At 42.8% G+C, this 19700-nt stretch overlaps 1 protein-coding gene across 2 annotated transcripts in view; it reads right to left on the bottom strand.

The window, feature by feature from the left end:
- Nucleotides 1–19700, bottom strand: part of FAM131B (family with sequence similarity 131 member B) — a 64246-nt gene that overhangs the window by 20523 nt on the left and 24023 nt on the right. Inside the window, exons 1-3 of one of the 2 annotated variants that reach the window (XM_061626449.1) lie at nt 16124–16202; nt 6787–6896; nt 4398–4433 (exon numbers count right to left, since the gene is read on the bottom strand). In XM_061626449.1, coding sequence (XP_061482433.1) covers nt 4398–4433; nt 6787–6896; nt 16124–16133 — 156 coding nt within the window. In that variant the 5' untranslated portion in view covers nt 16134–16202. Of the gene's footprint in view, nt 1–4397; nt 4434–6786; nt 6897–16123; nt 16203–19700 lie in introns of those variants that run through there. The other variant, XM_061626387.1, reaches the window with a different exon arrangement.

Raw genomic sequence — 19700 nt, 5'->3', positions numbered from 1 at the left:
TCTTGGAACGAGTGGTTGCTGGCCAGCTCCAGGCGCTATTGGATGAAACCGATTATCTAGATACATTTCAATCGGGTTTTAGGCCCGGTTTTGGCACTGAGACAGCCTTGGTCGCCCTGTATGATGACCTATGTCGGGAGAGGGACGGAGGGAGTGTAACTGTTGATTCTCCTTGATCTCTCAGCGGCTTTTGATACCATCGACCATGGTATCCTTCTGGAGAGGCTCGCGGAGTTGGGAGTTGGAGGTACTGCTTGGCAGTGGTTCCGCTCCTACTTGGCGGGTCATCTTCAGAAGGTAGTGCTTGGGGAACACTGCTCGACACCGTGGGCTCTCCAATGTGGAGTCCCGCAGGGGTCAGTTCTGTCCCCCATGCTTTTCAACATCTATATGAAGCCGTTGGGTGCGGTCATCAGGAGGTTTGGAGTGCGTTGCCATCAGTACGCTGATGACACGCAGCTCTACTTCTCCTTTTCATCTTCGTCAGGTGAGGCTGTCAATGTGCTGAACCATTGCCTGGCTGCGATAATGGACTGGATGGGAGCTAACAAACTGAGGCTCAATCCAGACAAGATTGAGATGCTGCTTGTGGGTGGTTTCTCTGACCAGATAGTGGATATACATCCTGTCCTGGACAGGGTTACACTCCCCCTAAAGGAACAGGTTCATAGTTTGGGAGTTGTTTTAGATCCTTCCTTGTCACTTGAGGCTCAAGTAGCCTCGGTGGCACGGAATGCGTTCTACCAACTTCGGTTGGTAGCCCAGCTACGTCCCTATCTGAGCAAGGAGGACCTAACATCAGTGGTACATGCTCTGGTAACCTCGCGATTGGATTACTGCAATGCGCTCTACATAGGGCTACCTTTGAAGACAGTTCGGAAGCTGCAGCTCGTGCAAAACGCAGCGGCAAGACTGATAACGAAGACCAAGCGGTCCGAACACATAACACCTGTTCCGGCTCGCTTGCACTGGCTGCCAATATGCTTCCGGGCCAGATTCAAAGTGTTGGTTTTGACTTATAAAGCCTTACACAGTGCGGGACCACAATACCTGCTGGAACGCCTCTCCCGATACGAACCTGCTCGTACACTACGCTCCACATCGAAGGCCCTCCTCCGAGTTCCGACTCAGAGAGAGGCTCGGAGGGTGGTAACAAGAACTAGGGCCTTCTCGGTGGTGGCCCCTGAACTGTGGAACAGTCTCCCCGATGAGGTGTGCTTGGCGCCGACTTTGCTATCTTTTCGGCGCCAAATTAAAACCTTCCTCTTTTCTAAGGCTTTTTAATCTAATTTTAATCTTAATTTAGTTTTAAACTTGTTATACCAGATTTTAGATTTTCATTTTTTTTTATATGTGTTCTTGTTTTATTATGATGGGTTTTATTGTATGTATTTGTATTTTTGCTGTACACCGCCAAGAGAGCTATGCTAGTCGGGCGGTATAAAAATCTAATAAATAAATAAAAATAAATAAATAAAATGGATATATTATTGATAGGTGGCTGCAGTTGTTGCTTTCCGAATGGACCTCTGGCAAAGCTATGGTTTTTAGGGGGAAGAGGGGGTGGGGCGTGTCTAGTTGTCCAGCTGTATTTGACTGAAATCAAGATGGAATCAGATTAGTCTGTCTAACTCCATCTGGATATCAGTACACTGCATTTTGATCTCAAGTACCTATTTAAAACTCTTGTTATACACCATCTACCTGGCTTTTTGCACCCTGGATATTTTGTTGTCAGGCCACATTTTTACTAGCTGCTTTCTGACAGGGGGGCTATCATAATATGCTGCAATTGAATTTTTTGCTGGAGTAAAGAGGCTCCAAGCAAAAACTTTCATGCTCTATTTTTACAGAATTATATAAGGTATTGGAGGGGGGGAAGGAAAAATATGTTCTGGATAAGTTCTTTTTTTAAAAGAATAGGGTGAAAGGAAGAAGTGCACTCCAGGGAAGTGGAGTCAAGGATGGGGCCAAAGGGGGCTCAATGGTACTTTTGTCACCCAAGAGACCTCAAAAACCTGGAGCCAGCAGCCAGTTTGGAATCAGTCACAGAATCATAGAATTGTAGAGTTGGAAGGGCCTATAAGGCCATCAAGTCCAACCCCCTGCTCAATGCAGGAATCCAAATTAAAGCATTCCCGATAGATGGCTGTCCAGGGGCCTCTTGAAGGCCTCTAGTGTTGGAGAGCTCACCACCTCCCTAGGTAATCGGTTCTATTGTTGTACCACTCTAACAGTTAGGAAGTTTTTCCTGATGTTCAGCCAAAATCTGGCTTCCTGCAACTTGAGCCCATTTTTCTGTGTCCTGTACTCTGGGACCATCGAGAAGAGATCCCGGCCCTCTTCCTTGTGGCAAACTTGAAGAATGCTATTGTATCTCCCCTCAGTCTTCTCTTCTCCAGGCTAAACATGCCCACTTCTTTCAGTCTCTTCTCATAGGGCTTTGTTTCTAGTCCCCTGATAATCTTTGTTCCCCTCCTCTGAACCTGTTCCAGTTTGTCTGCATCCTTCTTAAAAGTGTGGTGTCCAGAACTGGATGCAGTACTCAAGATGAGGCCTAACCAGTGCCAAATAGAGGGGAAATAATACTTCATGCGGTTTGGAAACTATACTTCTGTTAATGCAGCCTAAAATAGCATTTGCCTTTTTTGCAGCTACATTGAACTGTTGGCTCATATTCAGCTTGTGATCAACAACAATTCCAAGATCTTTCTCACATGTAGTACTGATGAGCCAAGTATCCCCCATCTTATAACTGTGCATTTGGTTTCTTTTTCCTAGGTGTAGAACTTTGCATTTATGCCTGTTAAATTTCATTCTGTTGTTTTCAGCCCAATGCTGCACCTTATCAAGTTCCCTTTGAATTTTGTTTCTGTCTTCCAGGGTATTAGCTATCCCTTCCAATTTTGTATTATCTGCGAATATGATAAGCAGTCCCTGTACCTTCTCATCCAAGTCATTAATAAAAATATTGAAGAGTACTGGGCCCAGGACTGAGCCCTGCAGTACCGCACTTGTTACCTTCCCGAGGTTTGAGAAGGAACCCTTGATAAGCACTCTTTCGAGTACAATTCTGTAGCCAACTGTGGATCCACCTTATAGTTGTTCCATCCAGGCCACATTTAGCTAGCTTGATAATCAGAGTATCCTTGGGCATTTTGTCAAAAGCTTTGCAGGAGTCAAGATATATTGTGTCCACAGCATTCCCACAGTCTACAAGGGAGGTTACCAGATCAAAAAATGAGATAAGTCAGCAAAGCAGAACTAGAAAACACAGTTTGAAGTGGGTTGCAAATAATGATTTGTGGTAACTATGGTTTGCTGTGATGTCTGAATTGACAAACTGGACATATGGGCAATGCTCTTCCTCCAGAGGCTGCTGTGTCATGGAGACAGGAAGGAAACGATGAAACAGAAAGCTGGGTTGATGGAAAATGAAAGATAGACAAGCAAATTTAAGCCATGTGTGCCTTTTGCAGATTTGGAAGCCCAAACCATGGCTTTGGTTCTAAACTATGGCTAGTGACAACCATGGTTTGGCATGGTGTCCAAATTGAGTGAATACATCAGCAAAGTGAGTAACAAATTTCAAAACAAATGGTGGCACCTCCTACGTTTTGGAAGAGTAACAGTGTAATAAGAGTTAAACTAAAATGCATGAGGCAAGTCTCTTATTCTATTAGTGGATCACAACTGAAAAAAGGAGTCCAGATTATGTTTTCAAATTGTGGTATTAACATGCTACTGAGATGTCCTCGCAACCTAAATGCTGCATCTTTAAACACAGGAAGGCATACTTAAAACATTTAGCAAGATAAATACTAATCCATCCATCCACCTAATTCAAAAGTAGAGATCTACAAAAATCAGAAAATACTCACCAACTCACGTCTCTGATGCTGCTTCGCTGCCCCAATGCAAAGCAGGGTGGGGTGTCAAAAGAGAGTCCAATCCTCACTGCAAGGGCTGCAGGGAGACATGGAGGGGCCATTCACATGCCCACTGACAGGCTGGGCCAATTTGTATTTGATGTGGGAAAACTATATTACATTTTCCCATATGTTCAGCAGGTATGCAGGCAATCCTTGTGGGGTTTCCAGATAAATTATGAGTTGGACTGGAAGGAGGAATGCACCTATCTTGAGATGCAATCCAAAATCCAAAACTGACCAGTAGGAAGATAGGCCACTTATATCAGCAGCAAGGCTTCCACAGAGACACAAGGTCTTAGGACAACAGTGGGGAACCTATGGCCCTCCAGATTTTGTTGGACTCCAGATCCCATCAGTCCTAGCCAGCATGGCCAATGGCCAAGGATGATGAGAGTTGTAGTCCAGCAACATCTAGAGGGCTACAGCTTCCAAACCTCTGACTTAGGGAATGGGGACTGTACTCACATTAATGCCATCCCAGGAGAAATCTGTCCGCGTTTGCTGCGAAGAAAGAAGACATCACATTAACATCACAGTCAGCTCTCTGTATATGTCACATATGTCTCTCTCTAGCAGGTGGCCCTACTGGTTATTGTAAACTATAGTTTATAGTTTAGTATGGTTACTATAGCCTGCTACTTAATCACATATTTTAAAAGGGGTTACTCCTTCACTTCAAGTGTGCACTTTTGGCAGAGAACATCCTAGTCGAATTTGCTCCTGATGGCTACAGCTGTACATGTGCAGCCATCATTTGTTACATAACAAATAAGGCAAAGAGAAGGACAAAGAGAAAGAGAGAGAAGCACAGACATGCAGAGAATGCATATAAAACTCTTCTGGGATGAGAAGTCCCATGGCGATCAAACTCCTACAGTCTTTTGTGGCTGAACACCAAAACTCTGACACCAGCAGACATACATCCAAATTCAAAGGGGATGAATGTGCAAGATTAAAATCTTATTCACAAAAGAAATGGATGATTAAGTGCATATAGATTTCTACAACATGCAGCTCTCTGTACCTTGAGGCTAGAGACCTTTGTCTGCTTCCCCCACCCAAACATATTTTCTGTTGTTCTACATTCCTTCAAGCTCCCTTGGGGCTGCTGCTTCCAGCTTCTCTTCATGAGTCCTGTCTTCCTTTTGTTCTTTCCTTTACATATCCATTCAGAATGCCTTTCCTCCCAATATCAGTTCTGATTCATCTATAACTCTCTCTCTGTGGCCCCCTCCCCCAACTCAGCTCTAGTCATGAATAAACATGAAGCTAACACACAGCTAGTTGCAGAAGAATATGAATGGGGACGCACATTGGAAAGCACACTACAATGTGCCTGCCATTTAAATTAATGCAGAGAATGCTTCTGAATGCACATCCATTTTGTCCAAGTCCAGGTAGTGAAATTGTCTGGTTAGTTATTCTATGTATTGAATCTTACTTCTGTAAACAATATTAGAACATAAGATTCTGGGAGATGCTGCCAGTCAAAGTAGACAGTACTTATGCTTGATCAGTTCATGGTTCCATCTAGCCCAGCACCTGCTCTCCAACAATGGCCAGTGAGATGCCACCAGAAAGTCCACAAGCACAACAAAATGAAACCGAATGAACCATTGCTTAAGCCGCTCTGCAGCTACCATGAGGTAGCATCTTGAGGTATGTAACCGGCACAAACCAGCATCCCACAAAGAAAGTTTTCAGGAGTCATACCCTACAACTGAGTAGGGATGTATCACAATTAAACTCCCAACCTCTTTGCATTTTGCAGTGGTAAGAGATTCATAAAACTAAAGTGGTATATTTGAATAAAAATAGTCTTCATCCTTTGAAAGACCAAAGGTCTCATCACATTACATTCACTGAACCTTATTAGATAGATAACTCACATGCAAAAAATTACAGATGGTGCAACAAAATTAAAGCTGTGCACAGAAATCACAGCCGGGTTATCAGACAGCGGAGATTTGATGGCAAATTTAGATACAGCAAAAAGCTTTTCTGAATAGCCAGAGCAATGCAAGAAGATGCTATACATTGTATAGCATCTTTTGGCATTGCTGTGGCCATCCAGAGGACTGCAAATATGCCATCAAATCCCTGCCTTTATAGTAGGGATGGGGTACTCTGCCTCACAGGCCTAAGTATGCCTGCCAAGCCTCTCCCACTTGGCCTGCAAGGTCATTTCAGCCAAGCCAAGCCCATCTCCCCTACACCTGACATTTCACCTGTGGGGTAGGTAAAAACCTACATCAGCCAAAAGGTGGTGCCTGCAGAACCCTACGCAAAGTGCTGTGCAGAGAGCTTTGCAATGACTTGCTAAGTCCCTTGCAAAGCACTCCATAAAATCACACTTTGAAAGGGGATATCTTGTAGGGCGCTTTGCAAGGGGCTCTGCAAGACCTGTGTGGGCAAAAAAAGTTACCTGACATCACTGTGACATCCAAGAGTGGTGGGGGAGATAACTGGCCAGATCCAGTTCCCCACCCTGCTCTATAGTATACAGAATGTCTTTGTATTGCTGACATCCATGTAGACCACTGGACAAATTGCTTAGATTGGAAATTGCCCCAGGCACCACTTCATGGAATACTTCTGAGATGTTTCAAAGTTTCATACTCTCCAAATAATTCTTTTTATTTTTATTTTTTGGCGTCCAAGTAGTGTGCTGTAACTCAAAATTAAGGTTCCAGTAGGCCCTTCTATTCTGCAGGAAATGAACAAAACAACTCAGTCTCTAATGCACATGAAACCCTAGAGAAGCATATGGTCCTCTATCGCTCAAGCCAGTGAGTTCTCTCTGTTCTTGATCCTTCTCCTCTCTCTTCTTAGTGGGCATGGAATGGAGTCTTACCTCAGTGGAAGGTCGGTGGATGCTGCTGCCATGGAGAGAGCTGGTGCTGTCCATATTGATCTGATCAACATCTTTCAATCCTTTCCAGTCCACGGCAATCACCTCATTTCCTGCAATCACACAGAAGTAGCCAGAGTTGCTGCTGTCATCATACAGACTTCATTCCAGAATGCCCACTACAATGGAATGTCCACTGTGCTTATCAAAGCCACAGAGATGCAAGCCATCCTTTCGGGGGGATCACTGGGCCCCACTCCATTCATGTTGTTAAAATTAATGAGGAAGGGAGGAAGCTGTGGAATAGTGAACAAATCAAAGTCCATAATTTATTTTATATTCTTACAATGCAGAATTGGGAAAAACACTGCTGAGGGCCAGGAAACACTCTTTTCCAAAAATCCCAGGCTCATCATCCACTGAAGACAATGAATGTATTTCAATACAGAATTCCAGTCAAGCACAGAGGTAAAATGACTTTATGCTCCTGATACTGCAAAATATAAACTGGAACCTTTTGGCACATAAAATCAGCACTGAATCTAAATACTAATTTCAAATATTGATTATCAATAACTGATACTGAATATCATCTATCAAATAATACATGCATAAAATGTAAGTGTTCTATTTTAAATATAGACTATTAAACTATTGATTATAAAACGTAGGCAATTCAGTACTACTTGAAAGCAAACTTCAAATAGGATGCATTCAGATGGACCTTTAATAGACGGCTTTCTCTTTTCCCTCCTCCCACAGTATAATCCAACTTCCCTCTGCCTTCATAATGCATTTGCTAGCAACTAAAAAACAGATATCAGTCATCTGTCCTGCTCCCCATCCTTCATCAGGCAAGCTGCTCACCTTTTTTATTTTTTAAAGCTCAGTGTACATGCATTAAACAAGAATGTTGTAATAACAACAGCAACAGCAACAACAATATCAACAACAAACCTTTAAGTGAGCTGCAAAACAGATGTGGGGAGGAGGGTTTGTGGCATTCCAAATGCCAGCCAAATAGTGCCATACAGAGCCAGCTTCAGCTACACACAAGCACAACCAGTTTTCCCACCTGAAGTTGATCCTTAATAGGGAGCTCTATATGTTTGTACACACACACCCTTTAATGCATGATATCAAATCCCAAGTAGGAGATTTTTATGGAATCCTTACTGAATCTACAGACAAAGATCAATTTAAATTTGGTGTGAAAGAATTAAATAGAAAAATAACAGAACACAAATAGAACGCTCATGATACAGATTAGAAATGTGGCTGAAGACATAGGGTGCTTACTAGAACAGCTGCCTGCAATTCATGTGCCCCAGAGGACTTTGGTGGCATTCAGAAGAACTAGCTCAGACACAACTAATCTGTACGGAAGAACTGAAGACAGTGGTAAAAGGAAGAAGAGCTTCCAGAATGAGTCAATTCAGCTGTTGTTGTGGATAAACTTGGGAGTCGTCATGTGTGAATATGTTTTGAACTCAAGAGAAAAGCAATATTATGAAACAACTGCACTATTCAGAAGAAAACACTTGAATATTCGCAGCAGAACTCTTTATAATCTTTGTTGCCAGCAGTGGATTTCAGAAAGTTCAGCTGAATGACAAAGTTCCAGGCTGCACCCACATACAATGCACCTTTTGGCAGGTATACAACCATAGTGAAAAATACTCAATTAAATGTGCTTGAAAAATCAGTGAAACAAATGGCAAAATAGAAAAAAAGTCTTTAACTGAAAATGGGCAAAGAAGAATACCCCTTCTCAATCGGCAAAGGATTCTGAAGCTTAGGGGCTACAGTAGTAAAGGCCCTGTTCCTAGCAGCAGTTGTTGCAATCTGGCACAAAGGAGGCATACCTGGTTTCCCAGTTTCAACTGGCAGATAGGCTGATGAGTCAAATCAAATGACTGAAAGAGGAACATAGGATGCTGCCTTATACCAAGTCAGACCATTGGTCCATCTAGCTCAGTACTATCTATAACGATTGGCAGTGGCTCTCCAGGATTTCAGCCAAGAGTCTTTCTCAGTCCTAAGAACATAAGAAGAGCTTGATGGATCATGCCAAAGGCCCATCTAGACCAATATTCTGTTTTCATAGCGGCCATCCAGACGCCTATGGGAAGCCAACAAGCAGGACCTGAACAAACAGCAGTCGATTGACTTGCAATTCCCAGCAACTGGTATTCAGAGGCATAGTGGAGATAGAACATAGCAATCGTGGCCAATAGCCATTGATAGCCCTATCCTCCATGAATTTGTCTAATCCTCTTTTAAAGCCATCCACTACCTCTTGTAGGACCGAATTCCACAGTTTACCAACGTGCTGTGTGTGAAGTACTTTCTTTTGTCTGTCCTGAATCTTTCAACATTCCACTTCATTTGATGTCTCTGAGTTCTACTATTATGAGACAGGGAGAAAAACCTCTCTGTTCACTTTCTCCATGCCATGCATAATTTTATACACCTCTATCATGTCTCCTCTTACTCACCTTTCCTCTAAACTAAGAAGCCCCAAATGTTGCAACCTTTCCCAACACAGAAGTTGCTCCATCCCACTGATCATTCTGGTTGCCCTTTTCTGAACCTTTTCCAGCTCTACAATATCATTTTTGAGGTGAGGTGACCAGAACTGTACACAGTATTCCAAGTGTGGTTGCACCACGGATTTGTATAGCATTATGGTATTTATTTTATTCCCTTTCCTAATGATTCCTAGCATGGAATTCACCTTTTTCACAGCTGCTGTACACTAGACTGAAATCTTCATCAAGTTATCCACTACAAGGTCACATTCCTGGTCAGTCCCTGCCAGTTCAGATCCCATGAGCATATGTGACATTAAGTTGTTGTTTTTGCCCAAATGTGTATCACTTTACACTTGTTTACAGCAAATTGCTTTTTCCATTTTACTGCCCATTCACCCAGCTGGAGAGATCATTTTGGAGCTCTGTGCAATCCTTGAACAATTTTGTATCATCAGCAAACTTGTCTACATCACCACTCACACCTAACTCCTTGATCACTTATGAACAAATTAAGAAGCACAGATCCCTATACAGATCCTTGGGGGACTCCACTATTTACATTCCTCCATTGGGAGAACTGTTCATTTATCCCTGCTCTCTGTTTCCTGTTTCTTAACCAGTTACTGATCCACAAAAGGCCCTCTACTTTTATTACAAAACTGTTAAGCTTGCTCAGGAGGTACTCTGCCAAAAGTTTTTAAAAGTGTAAGTATATAACGTCAACTGGATCAGCTCTATCTTATATTCCGGCGTATAAGACGACTGGGCGTATAAGACGACCCCCAACTTTTCCAGTTAAAATATAGAGTTTGGGATATACTCGCCGTATACGACTACCCCTGCTTATGACATGCAGGTACTTAGCAGGAAAACTGTCACTTATAAACTTATAAATATTAATATTTGGATTGTCCAGTTGTTTTGTTTTTGTGCCTAGCAATTACCACCAAAAACTGGGGAAAGATGTGAGAAATCTTTTTTTTAAAAGCAACATTAAATGCCTAGACTCTAGTTTCCAACACTATGGAGTATTTATTGATTGATTAAGAGAATTTATATCCTGCCCTTTTGCTGTTAAAAACAGAGCTCAGCACAGCTTACAAATATAGTAAAAACAATAAAAATACACAATCAGAGAAAAACAAGCCAAAATGTTAGGAAAAGGAGTCTTTCATACCATATGCTCAGTTCTAAATACTGTTGCAGCAAGTTTTACAAGTTCCTCCAGTATTCCACTGGTGCAGGCACTCAGACATTCAAAGTACTGTATGTTTCTTAGGTTTTATAAAAGCAGAGCTTTGCTTAACTCAAAATTTCTTCTCCCTTTGATAACCACATCTACACAGGTTCCACCTCCATACTCAAAATGAAACTGAGCCTGGAAGTGTACAACAACCCCACACATACCTTGCTAATTAAATTATCAATGCCAGGATGTCTGTCTTATCGACTACTCTCCTGCTCCCCCCCCCCCCACACACACACACCGGGCATCATGAAAGACCCAGTCCTGGGCTCAGAAAGAAAATAAATATCTGGTCCTCTTCAAAGTATTGATAAGCCTCTTGTTTTAATTGAAATAATAATTATAAATTCTTGTTCTTATCACTAATGGGAGTTAATTATCTTGCATATGCTGCTGTTGCTTCTATGGCTGTAACGGAGTGAAGTTAAAGATAAGTGAAATGCAAATAGGAAAAAAAAATACAGAAGGCAGTAACACTTTCCTAAATGTAATACCATACCAACCACAACAAGATTCCTATAAGGCAAAAAACTAAGCATCTCACAACCAGTCAGGATTCCTAACCAAAAACCAAAAATATGATAAATGAAGAAATATTTATATAAGCATAACTATCAAATATATTTATTATTTACACAAACTGTAAAGATATTTATAGTGCAATCCTAAATTTATTTATTCAGAAGCAAGTCCCAGCGTATTCAATGGGGCTTACTCAAACAGGGACAGAAATGCAACCTCAAGTGATAAGCAACTTCATTCACACAACCCAAAATTCCAAATCATGCCACTTTACACTGTTTTGCAACGTTTATACTTGTTTTTATGGTTATTGGATTTTAAATGGTTTTATTTCTTGTTGTGAGCTGCCTTGGTTTCCAACCCTACCTCACAGGGGTGTTGGAAAGACTCCATACACAAACGCACACACTGCAGATGTATAAATACATACAGCCCATATAATAGTTTATTGTCAAACCAATTGGTCATTGCAGAAAAATCAGTATTAGTTTTTTAAAAATCAGTATTGGTTTCCTACAGAATAAAAACTGCAATATCTAAGTAAGCCCTGCCTACTTGCTTTAAAATAGGACCGGGGGGGGGGGGCAGAAAGAGAACACAAACACAATTCTTTTTTACATTCACTCCAAAGTCCCATTGATTTTCAGCACATTCATAATCATGTCTGCTCAAAAGTAATTCCTACTGAATTCAATAGGATTTACTCTGGACATATGGGATTAGCACTGTTTTTACCCCCAAAAGCAACTATTGGGAAGGTTTTCAAAACACTGCCCAGGATCTGACTCCTACACGCAACAGGGGGAAAAACTGAAATGTATATACCTACCCAATTTATGAGATTTTCAGATAAACAGGAGGGGAAACCACCATTTTCTGGCCTCGCAATGAGGTTTTGCGGACACTGCCACCAAACAAACACTTCACTGATTGGCTGAAATCCTGAACGGGCGGGGTTAAAGCTACGAAGTGCTATACAGTAGTTTAAAAAAAGATTTAACTGGGGGGGGGAGTGCCTGACGTTTTTATATATCTCGAGAACTGCACCACCTAGAAACTTAATTTTTTTTTTTAATGAAAGCTGAGAATCCGGGCCACCTAAGGAGCTAGCCGGGTGCTGGGTGGCATGCTTAGAATCCGGGTAAAACCCGGCTATCCGGGCAATATGGCAACCCTAATAAGACAACCCCCGGCGTATAAGACGACCCCCGACTTTGGAGAAGATTTTCCAGGGTTAAAAAGTCATCTTATACGCCGGAATATACGGTATATGCTTCTTGACACTCTCAAAGATCTTTAAAAGGTTAGTGAGAGAGAATGTACCCTTGCATAAGCCCTGCTGGTTCTGCTTCAGCAAGGCTTGTTCTTCCATATACTTGATCATTCTATTTTTAACAATATTTGCCTCCAGTTTTCCCAGAACAGATGTTAAGCTAACTGGTCTGTAATTAGCAGGATCCCCCTTGGATCCCTTTTTAAAAATGGGTGTTACATTGCTTACTTTCCAGTTCTAAGTATGGTGGCTGATCTTAGGAACAAATTACCTGTTTTTGTTATAAGATCAGCAATTTCTTTAAGAACTCTCAGCTGGATGCAATCTGGACGCAGTGATCTGTCAGCTTTTGTTTTGTCAATAAGGCCTAGAACTGGACCCTACCTGGAGATGCTGGCTACAGAACATGTGACCTTCTGCATGCAAGGCAGATGCTCTAATACTGAACTATGGCCCTTTCCTGGGGGATGGGAAAATCTATCTATTTCCAGTCTGTGTCGCTATTACATGTTTTACCCATCATTCTATTCCCCTTCTACATTAATTTATTTTTGTAAAACAAAAAATCATTACAAGATACATATTCAAATGCGTATATTGATACTTTAAAAATGCCAAGAAGAGCACCAGAAGATTTGGAGGCATGTGAATTTTGAAGGATAGCCAAGTTTCAATCCGTTCATTAGTCCAAGTGGTATGGAACAGGTCGTTTCATATAGGAATTTGCAAAGGTCAAATTCCTTAATCATCCTTACACTGAAAGATTCAAAGAACTGAGATGGTACTGTTATCTTGCTATATTTTTCGGCCATCCATGGCAGCAGGTGAGTGAGGTGAGGGGCAAGCAAGTGGTGGGGAGTGAGTGAGGTGGCAGAGGAGCAAGCAAGGCGGGGAATGAGCTGGCAGTGGCAGAGGGTGAGCCAGGTGGTGGGAGCACAAGTGAGCAAGGGTGATGCTGCAGGCCCATGGCGGGTGGTGGGCATGGCAGGCGACTGAATGAGTGGCAGCAGCCAGGCAAGCTACAGAGGAACAGTCAGGACAAGCTGGGGCAGCTGTTCCTGTGTGCCTTTCTCAGATGGCCACTTTCATCCTCCTTGCAGGAGGTCTAAAGGGGGGGGAGTGTGGCCACTGTGGGAGGGAGAGGAGGAGATTTGGACACCTCTAAAGGGGGGGAGGAGGCTTGGCCAGGTCTGAGAGGAGGAGGAGTTTGGCAAGGCCTGGGGACAGTGGGGGGTTGGCAAGAGGGTTGGGGGTGGTGTTCCTGGGGTTTGGTGCTGAGGTTGGTGTGCAAAGTGCACAGGGACAGGAGCCACTATTAAATTTATTACCTGCTCTTCACCGAAAGGTCCCAGGGTGGGTCACAGTAATATACAATATTAAAAACAGTTTAAAAACCAGTTTTTGAAACAAATTAACCTTCAATGACACAATATCAAGATCTTTGTAAAGACTGTGTTGTCTTGTTTTAATTCCTTTATGTGTGATACAGCCAGTTACCATTTATTAAGATGGAATGTAGAAACCAGCAAGAAAAACTATGAGACATACTATTCCAAGATCGTGTTTGACTCAGACTGATTATGTCTGTCTAGGTAGCCTTGAAACAAGAAGGGGTGAAACAGAGAAAGCGGAACATCTAATCCTGACGCGAGAGAGCAGGATAAACCAAAAGAAGCTTCAGTAGCGCAACGCAGCTGTGAGACTTGGTGAGAATGTTATTGACACTGAGATTCCTGTTACTAGCTCAAAAGAGAAAGTGACCCAGATCCGTAAGAAGTTTGCCTGGTATATTTTAATTTTATTTCATGACTTTGGGTGAATAATCTTCCCTCCAAGTCCCTTCCCTAGTCACTAATGATCCATTAATTCATTTTCAAATACATTCACAAGCCTAATTTTCTACCTGTGCATTAATTATGCTTTTCTGCTCATATCATTGTAATGTTTGTCATTCTCAAGTCCTCCGTAGGCTCAAGTGAAGATATATTGTCCTTATTGCATTTGCCTTAAATCCAGCAAACCAGTCCTAAAGCATTTAAACTGAGCTCCCAGGGTACGGTCTCAAACTGAAGGCACACAAGGCCACCATATTGCAGAAGTTAAGCAGGTCTGGGTCTGGTCAGTATCTTCACGGGAGACCTCCTGGAAACCACACATATGCCACTTTAAGAACACACAAAGAGCCCACCTGGATCAGGCCAATCTAGTCCAGCACCCTGTTCTCACAGTGGCCAACCAGATGCCCATGGGAAGCCTGCAAGAAGGACCTGAGTGCAACAGCACTCTCTACGCTTATGGTTCCCAGCAACTAGTATTCAGAGGCATGCTGCTTCTGACAGTGAAGGTAGAACAGACTTGGATTCTATGATGAAAGAAAGGTGGGAAATAAATGGTATGAAAATAGACTGGCTTAGCATTATATGTGTTGGCTGCTAAAAATTATACTACTTTCCTCCCACAGTGACAGCAACCTATGGGCAGGATTATGACCTAGTTCTTTCTGTATTGCCTATCGGCAACAGATATTAAACATTAGCAAATGTAGAATTAAGCAGGGAATAGTCAGGACAGGTGCATGAGATCTCTATGGATACCATTATAATCTTGGCTTTTAAGTGTGTGTCACCTGATGTTAAAATAGGGCTGCCCTTGAGCCTAGCTTGAAGCCAGTCACTCTGGAAAAGGTGACAGTTTGGCTTTTTCCTACAACTGCTCCTCTCTCATTTTCCAACAGGAACTTATTTCTTTTAGCAAAGCACACAGGTGAATACCAGCCTCTCTCCCAAGCTCCTGCAAATCAGAGGCAACCAGTATCACAATACATCCAACACAGTGATTTTGAAGGAGGACAGAGGTGTATCTAGTACATAGTCAATCCTTGCAGATCCCTTACCCCAAAACTATTCCATGCCAATTATATCCACATCATATGCCCTAAACAAGTGATCAGAGAAGTGGAAAGAAATACTGGGGTGGAGGGAGAGGTACAAAGTCACATTGTGGGTTGCACATTAATCTTAGGGAAACAGTGCACCTGATGTGAATCTTTTTCTTCATCCCCCACCTTGCAGTCATTTGGACTAGTAAAGATAAATAAGAGACTTGGTTTGGTCTCCATGTGGCTTTCAGATGCAGGCAGGTATTGGATCCAAGTGCCTATCTGATGCTCAAGAAAACCTCCATCGAGAAGCATCCCTGTGGCTCAATCCCCTGTGATGTTCTCTGGCACAATCCCTGTGAAACTTAATGGGACTTGCACAAAAGCATACCACTGCTGTTGCACAACTCACATTCATTTCCATGGGGATTCTGCCAGAGAACTTCCAATGGGATTGCACCGTTAGTATTTTATTGCCCTTCCTAACCCAGTCTTGCCCAGCTGACTCTGTCAACATATGGAATAACTCAGCTTATTATACAGCCACGAGAGTGGCTGTATACTATAGCCAGCGTGGATTTTTCACATTCTGTAATGTTAAATTGAAAATACCCCCATGCCATTCTGATGCTTCCCATAAGCTCATTTCAAAACAAAACCTTACAAAACTTATAGTCCTGAACTCAGAAACGCTTGCTTAACAACCCTCCAGGTTTTCAGGGCGATACACAAAACACTCAGAGAGAATCAAGAGTCCAAAGTCTAAAAAGAGAGGGGGGAAAACCCAGAGCCCTTTTGGACTTTTTTTCTGTCACAGTTCTCATAATCTGTTGAAATTAATTAAAAATCACCCATGTTCACAGAGTACCTGTAATCTTAATACTGACCTTGCCCCATACTTTGACCTTCATCTTCTGCAGTTTAAAAGTTTAAAAATGTCTGGCTGATTATTAAATAATTTAAGAAATTTTGGCTGGAACCCTATGATAACATGGGGCATGCTCAGTAAGAACCAACAGTGTTCTAAAAACCTCACAGCTGCTGAGCTTGGCTAATCAGGGGGCCACACCCACACCAGACTTCGATTTCACAAGAGACAGTCATGGCTTCCCCCAGAGAATCCTGGGAAGTGTAGTTTGTGAAGGGTGCTGAGAGGAGACTCCTGTTCCACTGAGAAAGCTCAAGGGGCCAGACTGATTTAACAGTCAGCCACTCTGATTGAAGGTCTGTGAGGGGAAAAGGGCGTCTCCTAGCATCTCTCAGCACCCTTCCCAGGACTACACTTCCCAGGACTCTTTGAGAGAACCCATGACTGTCCAAAGTGAAATAAAGGCCTGGTGTGGATGTGGCCAAGGACAGCTTTGGTTTAAATTTTTGTGGGAGGCTACATGTGCCTGCTGTAGAATAAAAAGGTGGGGGAAAGGCTGAAAAGCAATGATACTGTTCACAATGTTTTCCTTTTGGAAAGGAAAGGGGCTTCCCCTCTGCCCAGTGCCCACCCACCCAATCTCCTCCCCTCCCCACCCCTCCCCCAGGTCAGTGTTGGACTACGACCTGGGACACCAGGGTTTGAATCCCCACACAGCCATGAAGCTGACTGGGTGACCTTGGGCCAGTCACTGCCTCTCAGCCTCAGAGGAAGTCAATGGTAAAACCACCTCTGAATACCGTTTACCATGAAAACCCTATTCACTGGGTCAACATAAGTCGGGATCAACTTGAAGGCAGTGCATTTCCATTTTCAAACATGATTACACAGAAATAAATCCCATTAAACTAAAAAAATATGCAAACGAGCAAACCCACCCTCCTCCCTCCTTCCCTCCCCTTCCTTTGCCCCTCCCTCCCCATCCCCTTCCAATACCCTCCTTCTCCTTCCCCCTCATCCCCATCCCCTTCCTCCTCCCCATGGTCAGTTTTACCTATCTTAAGCATGATTGCACTCACCATATGCTCAGAGGCACGTTACCAAATTCTTGCAAGCTACACAGTAAGTGGATTGGACTGTGAAAGACCAACCCAAATTGTGTTTGCATTTTGACCAATTTGTAGGGCAGTACAATATCTCAGAGAGGAGTTCAGGTCTCCTGCTCCCCTGGTGCATTCACTATAGCTGCCCAATTTCCCTGCTTGTTACAGTTTGATAGAAATATCTGTGGGCTATAGGTACATTCTTAAACCACAAAGTTTGTTGCCTATTAGTGAATTTGCTTAGTATAAAGTATGACACAATCAGTGGTCAGATTATATGAGGAATGGGGCTTTCAGAGTCAACACATATCTGTACGCCACTAAACTGCAGCTTTTTTAAAATGTAGGAGAAAATGCAATTATAATACTTCAGATAATCTTCAAGTTGGTCATGAATTATTTCACAGAAGCAAGCAGTATGAGTTGTTATTGTGCATAGATGCCACTGATTAGGAGACAGCTTCTGACCCATTAAGTGCATCAGCCATTAGCAAAGCTGGGAGGAATCGGAAAACTGAGGCGTATTACTGACATTGTAAAAGTCACACAGGAAAGCAGCTTCTGCAATTAAGCTTAACGTGATAACAGAAAATTAAAAACCCATAGTGGAGAATGACAAGGTGGCACAGGGTGCATGTGTACTAATGTCCCCCTCCCCACCCCCGGATGGGACACGCATAAGGAATAGCTGGTGTCATTGGTATCAAGTCCTGGATGCAGCCACTGATCAGTGTTCAACTACCAGTTCTGACAGCAAGGAGCCTGTGTCCCCTTTTAAAGAGGCACTCCACTAAGGTTGCAACATCTAAATCAATAAATAAAATCAGTTAAACAACTAAAAACATGTGGATCAAATAAAAAGGCCCACCTGATAAATCAGACAGCAATTTTTTTTAAGCATCCATTATCTTTATTACAAGTATATAACAAACTTGGCAGGTGGCAGGTGTCATCTCAGAAACAGCATCCTTCTCTCTCTCTCTCTCTCTCACACACACACACACACACACACACACACACACACTCACTCACTCACTCACTCACTCACTCACACACACATACAGAGAGAGAGAGAGAGAGAGAGAGAGAGAGAGAGTTGGGAATTCTTTGAAGTGCCTGCTGCGACACATGCTGCACAGTACTGCTTTTCTCTTCCTAATCATTGTTTTCTTCATATGCAGCTTCAATACACTAATCAATCAATAATATTTGCATAGTGATCTGAAGCATTCAAAACACTTCACATGCGCTATCTAGATGTAATTCTTACAACATCCTGTAAGGCATGTCACATATGATTATCTCCTATATTACACATGGGGGGGGGGAAGAGAGAGAGACTGAGGTTATGAGAGAGTGAGTCACTGGGGGCCACCTACTGAGTTCATGACAGACGTGAGATTCAAACCAGATTTGTCGGCCACTCTCTTAACCACTAGACTACATCATTTACATACACTGGGTGAAAGCCCTAGAACACACATAACAGGATCATCAGATCTGCCTACTGGGAAGGACTCCCATTTGCTGCATGAAACAAAACCCAGCTCTAATAGATCTGTTGCAGCCATTTATCAAGTAGATCTGTTGACTGGGAAGGTTTTGAATTGCATGACAGAGCCCCATCTCTGCCACTGAACCTATCCATCAGTAAATGCTCCCTCTAAACGGTGAGTTGAAGCAGTTGTGCTGGCTGAAGTGGTTTCTGTCAGAAGTGTCAGACAAGAACCCACCCAGTCAGATTTACCCAAGGGGAAGGAGCCCAACCTCCTGCTTCATGGGGCACCCTTGGATTACCAGGCTTTCTAATGCTCTATTCTGCAGCTGCAAGGAGGTGGCCACAGTAGCACATGGAAAAGTAGATTCCGCCTCCTCCTCCTCCTCCAGCCTGGTATGCACTTATCCAATATTGTTCCACCTCCTTTAAAGTCCACATTGGAAGAACTGGTAGTATTAGGCTATATAAACATGATGATTTACAAAATCCAAGTGGGAGTAACTCCACCTGATGTTACCATAACTAACCTCCAATCTAGCACTGATAGGTTGATCACCGCACCAACGCAATCGGAGGGGGGAGGGGAGGCTCATGCCAACCAGTGGGACAGTGAGACAATGCAGGTTTGGGGATTTTTTGCATGCTAGGCGATTCCTCAGGTATGCAGAAAAATATTATTTTGATAAAAGATAGAATGTATCCTCCTGTTGAGGGCTGTCCATGTCCAAATCCCTCCCATAGAAGAATGTTAGAAAACATTTAAAAGCCCTTGACAGTGCTAAAGCAGAGAAAGGAAAACTTGTCCTTTCCTCACAAGTTGAATAGCTTGCTGCAGAACTAACTCCAAAATCTTTTTCCCTAGCCTGATCTACAGCACTATAGCAGCCTTACTACACAGCTCACTGCACATCTAGTCTTGAACTCACCAACAGAGCACTAGGGAGAGAGATTTCATCAGGGCTGTAGAGTCGGTACGCCAGACCTTCGACTCCAAC

Source organism: Rhineura floridana, chromosome 1, assembly GCF_030035675.1.
Source record: "Rhineura floridana isolate rRhiFlo1 chromosome 1, rRhiFlo1.hap2, whole genome shotgun sequence".
NCBI lineage: Eukaryota > Metazoa > Chordata > Lepidosauria > Squamata > Rhineuridae > Rhineura > Rhineura floridana.
Note: the sequence above shows the minus strand (reverse complement) of the source record. Positions and strands in the feature narration are given on the sequence as shown.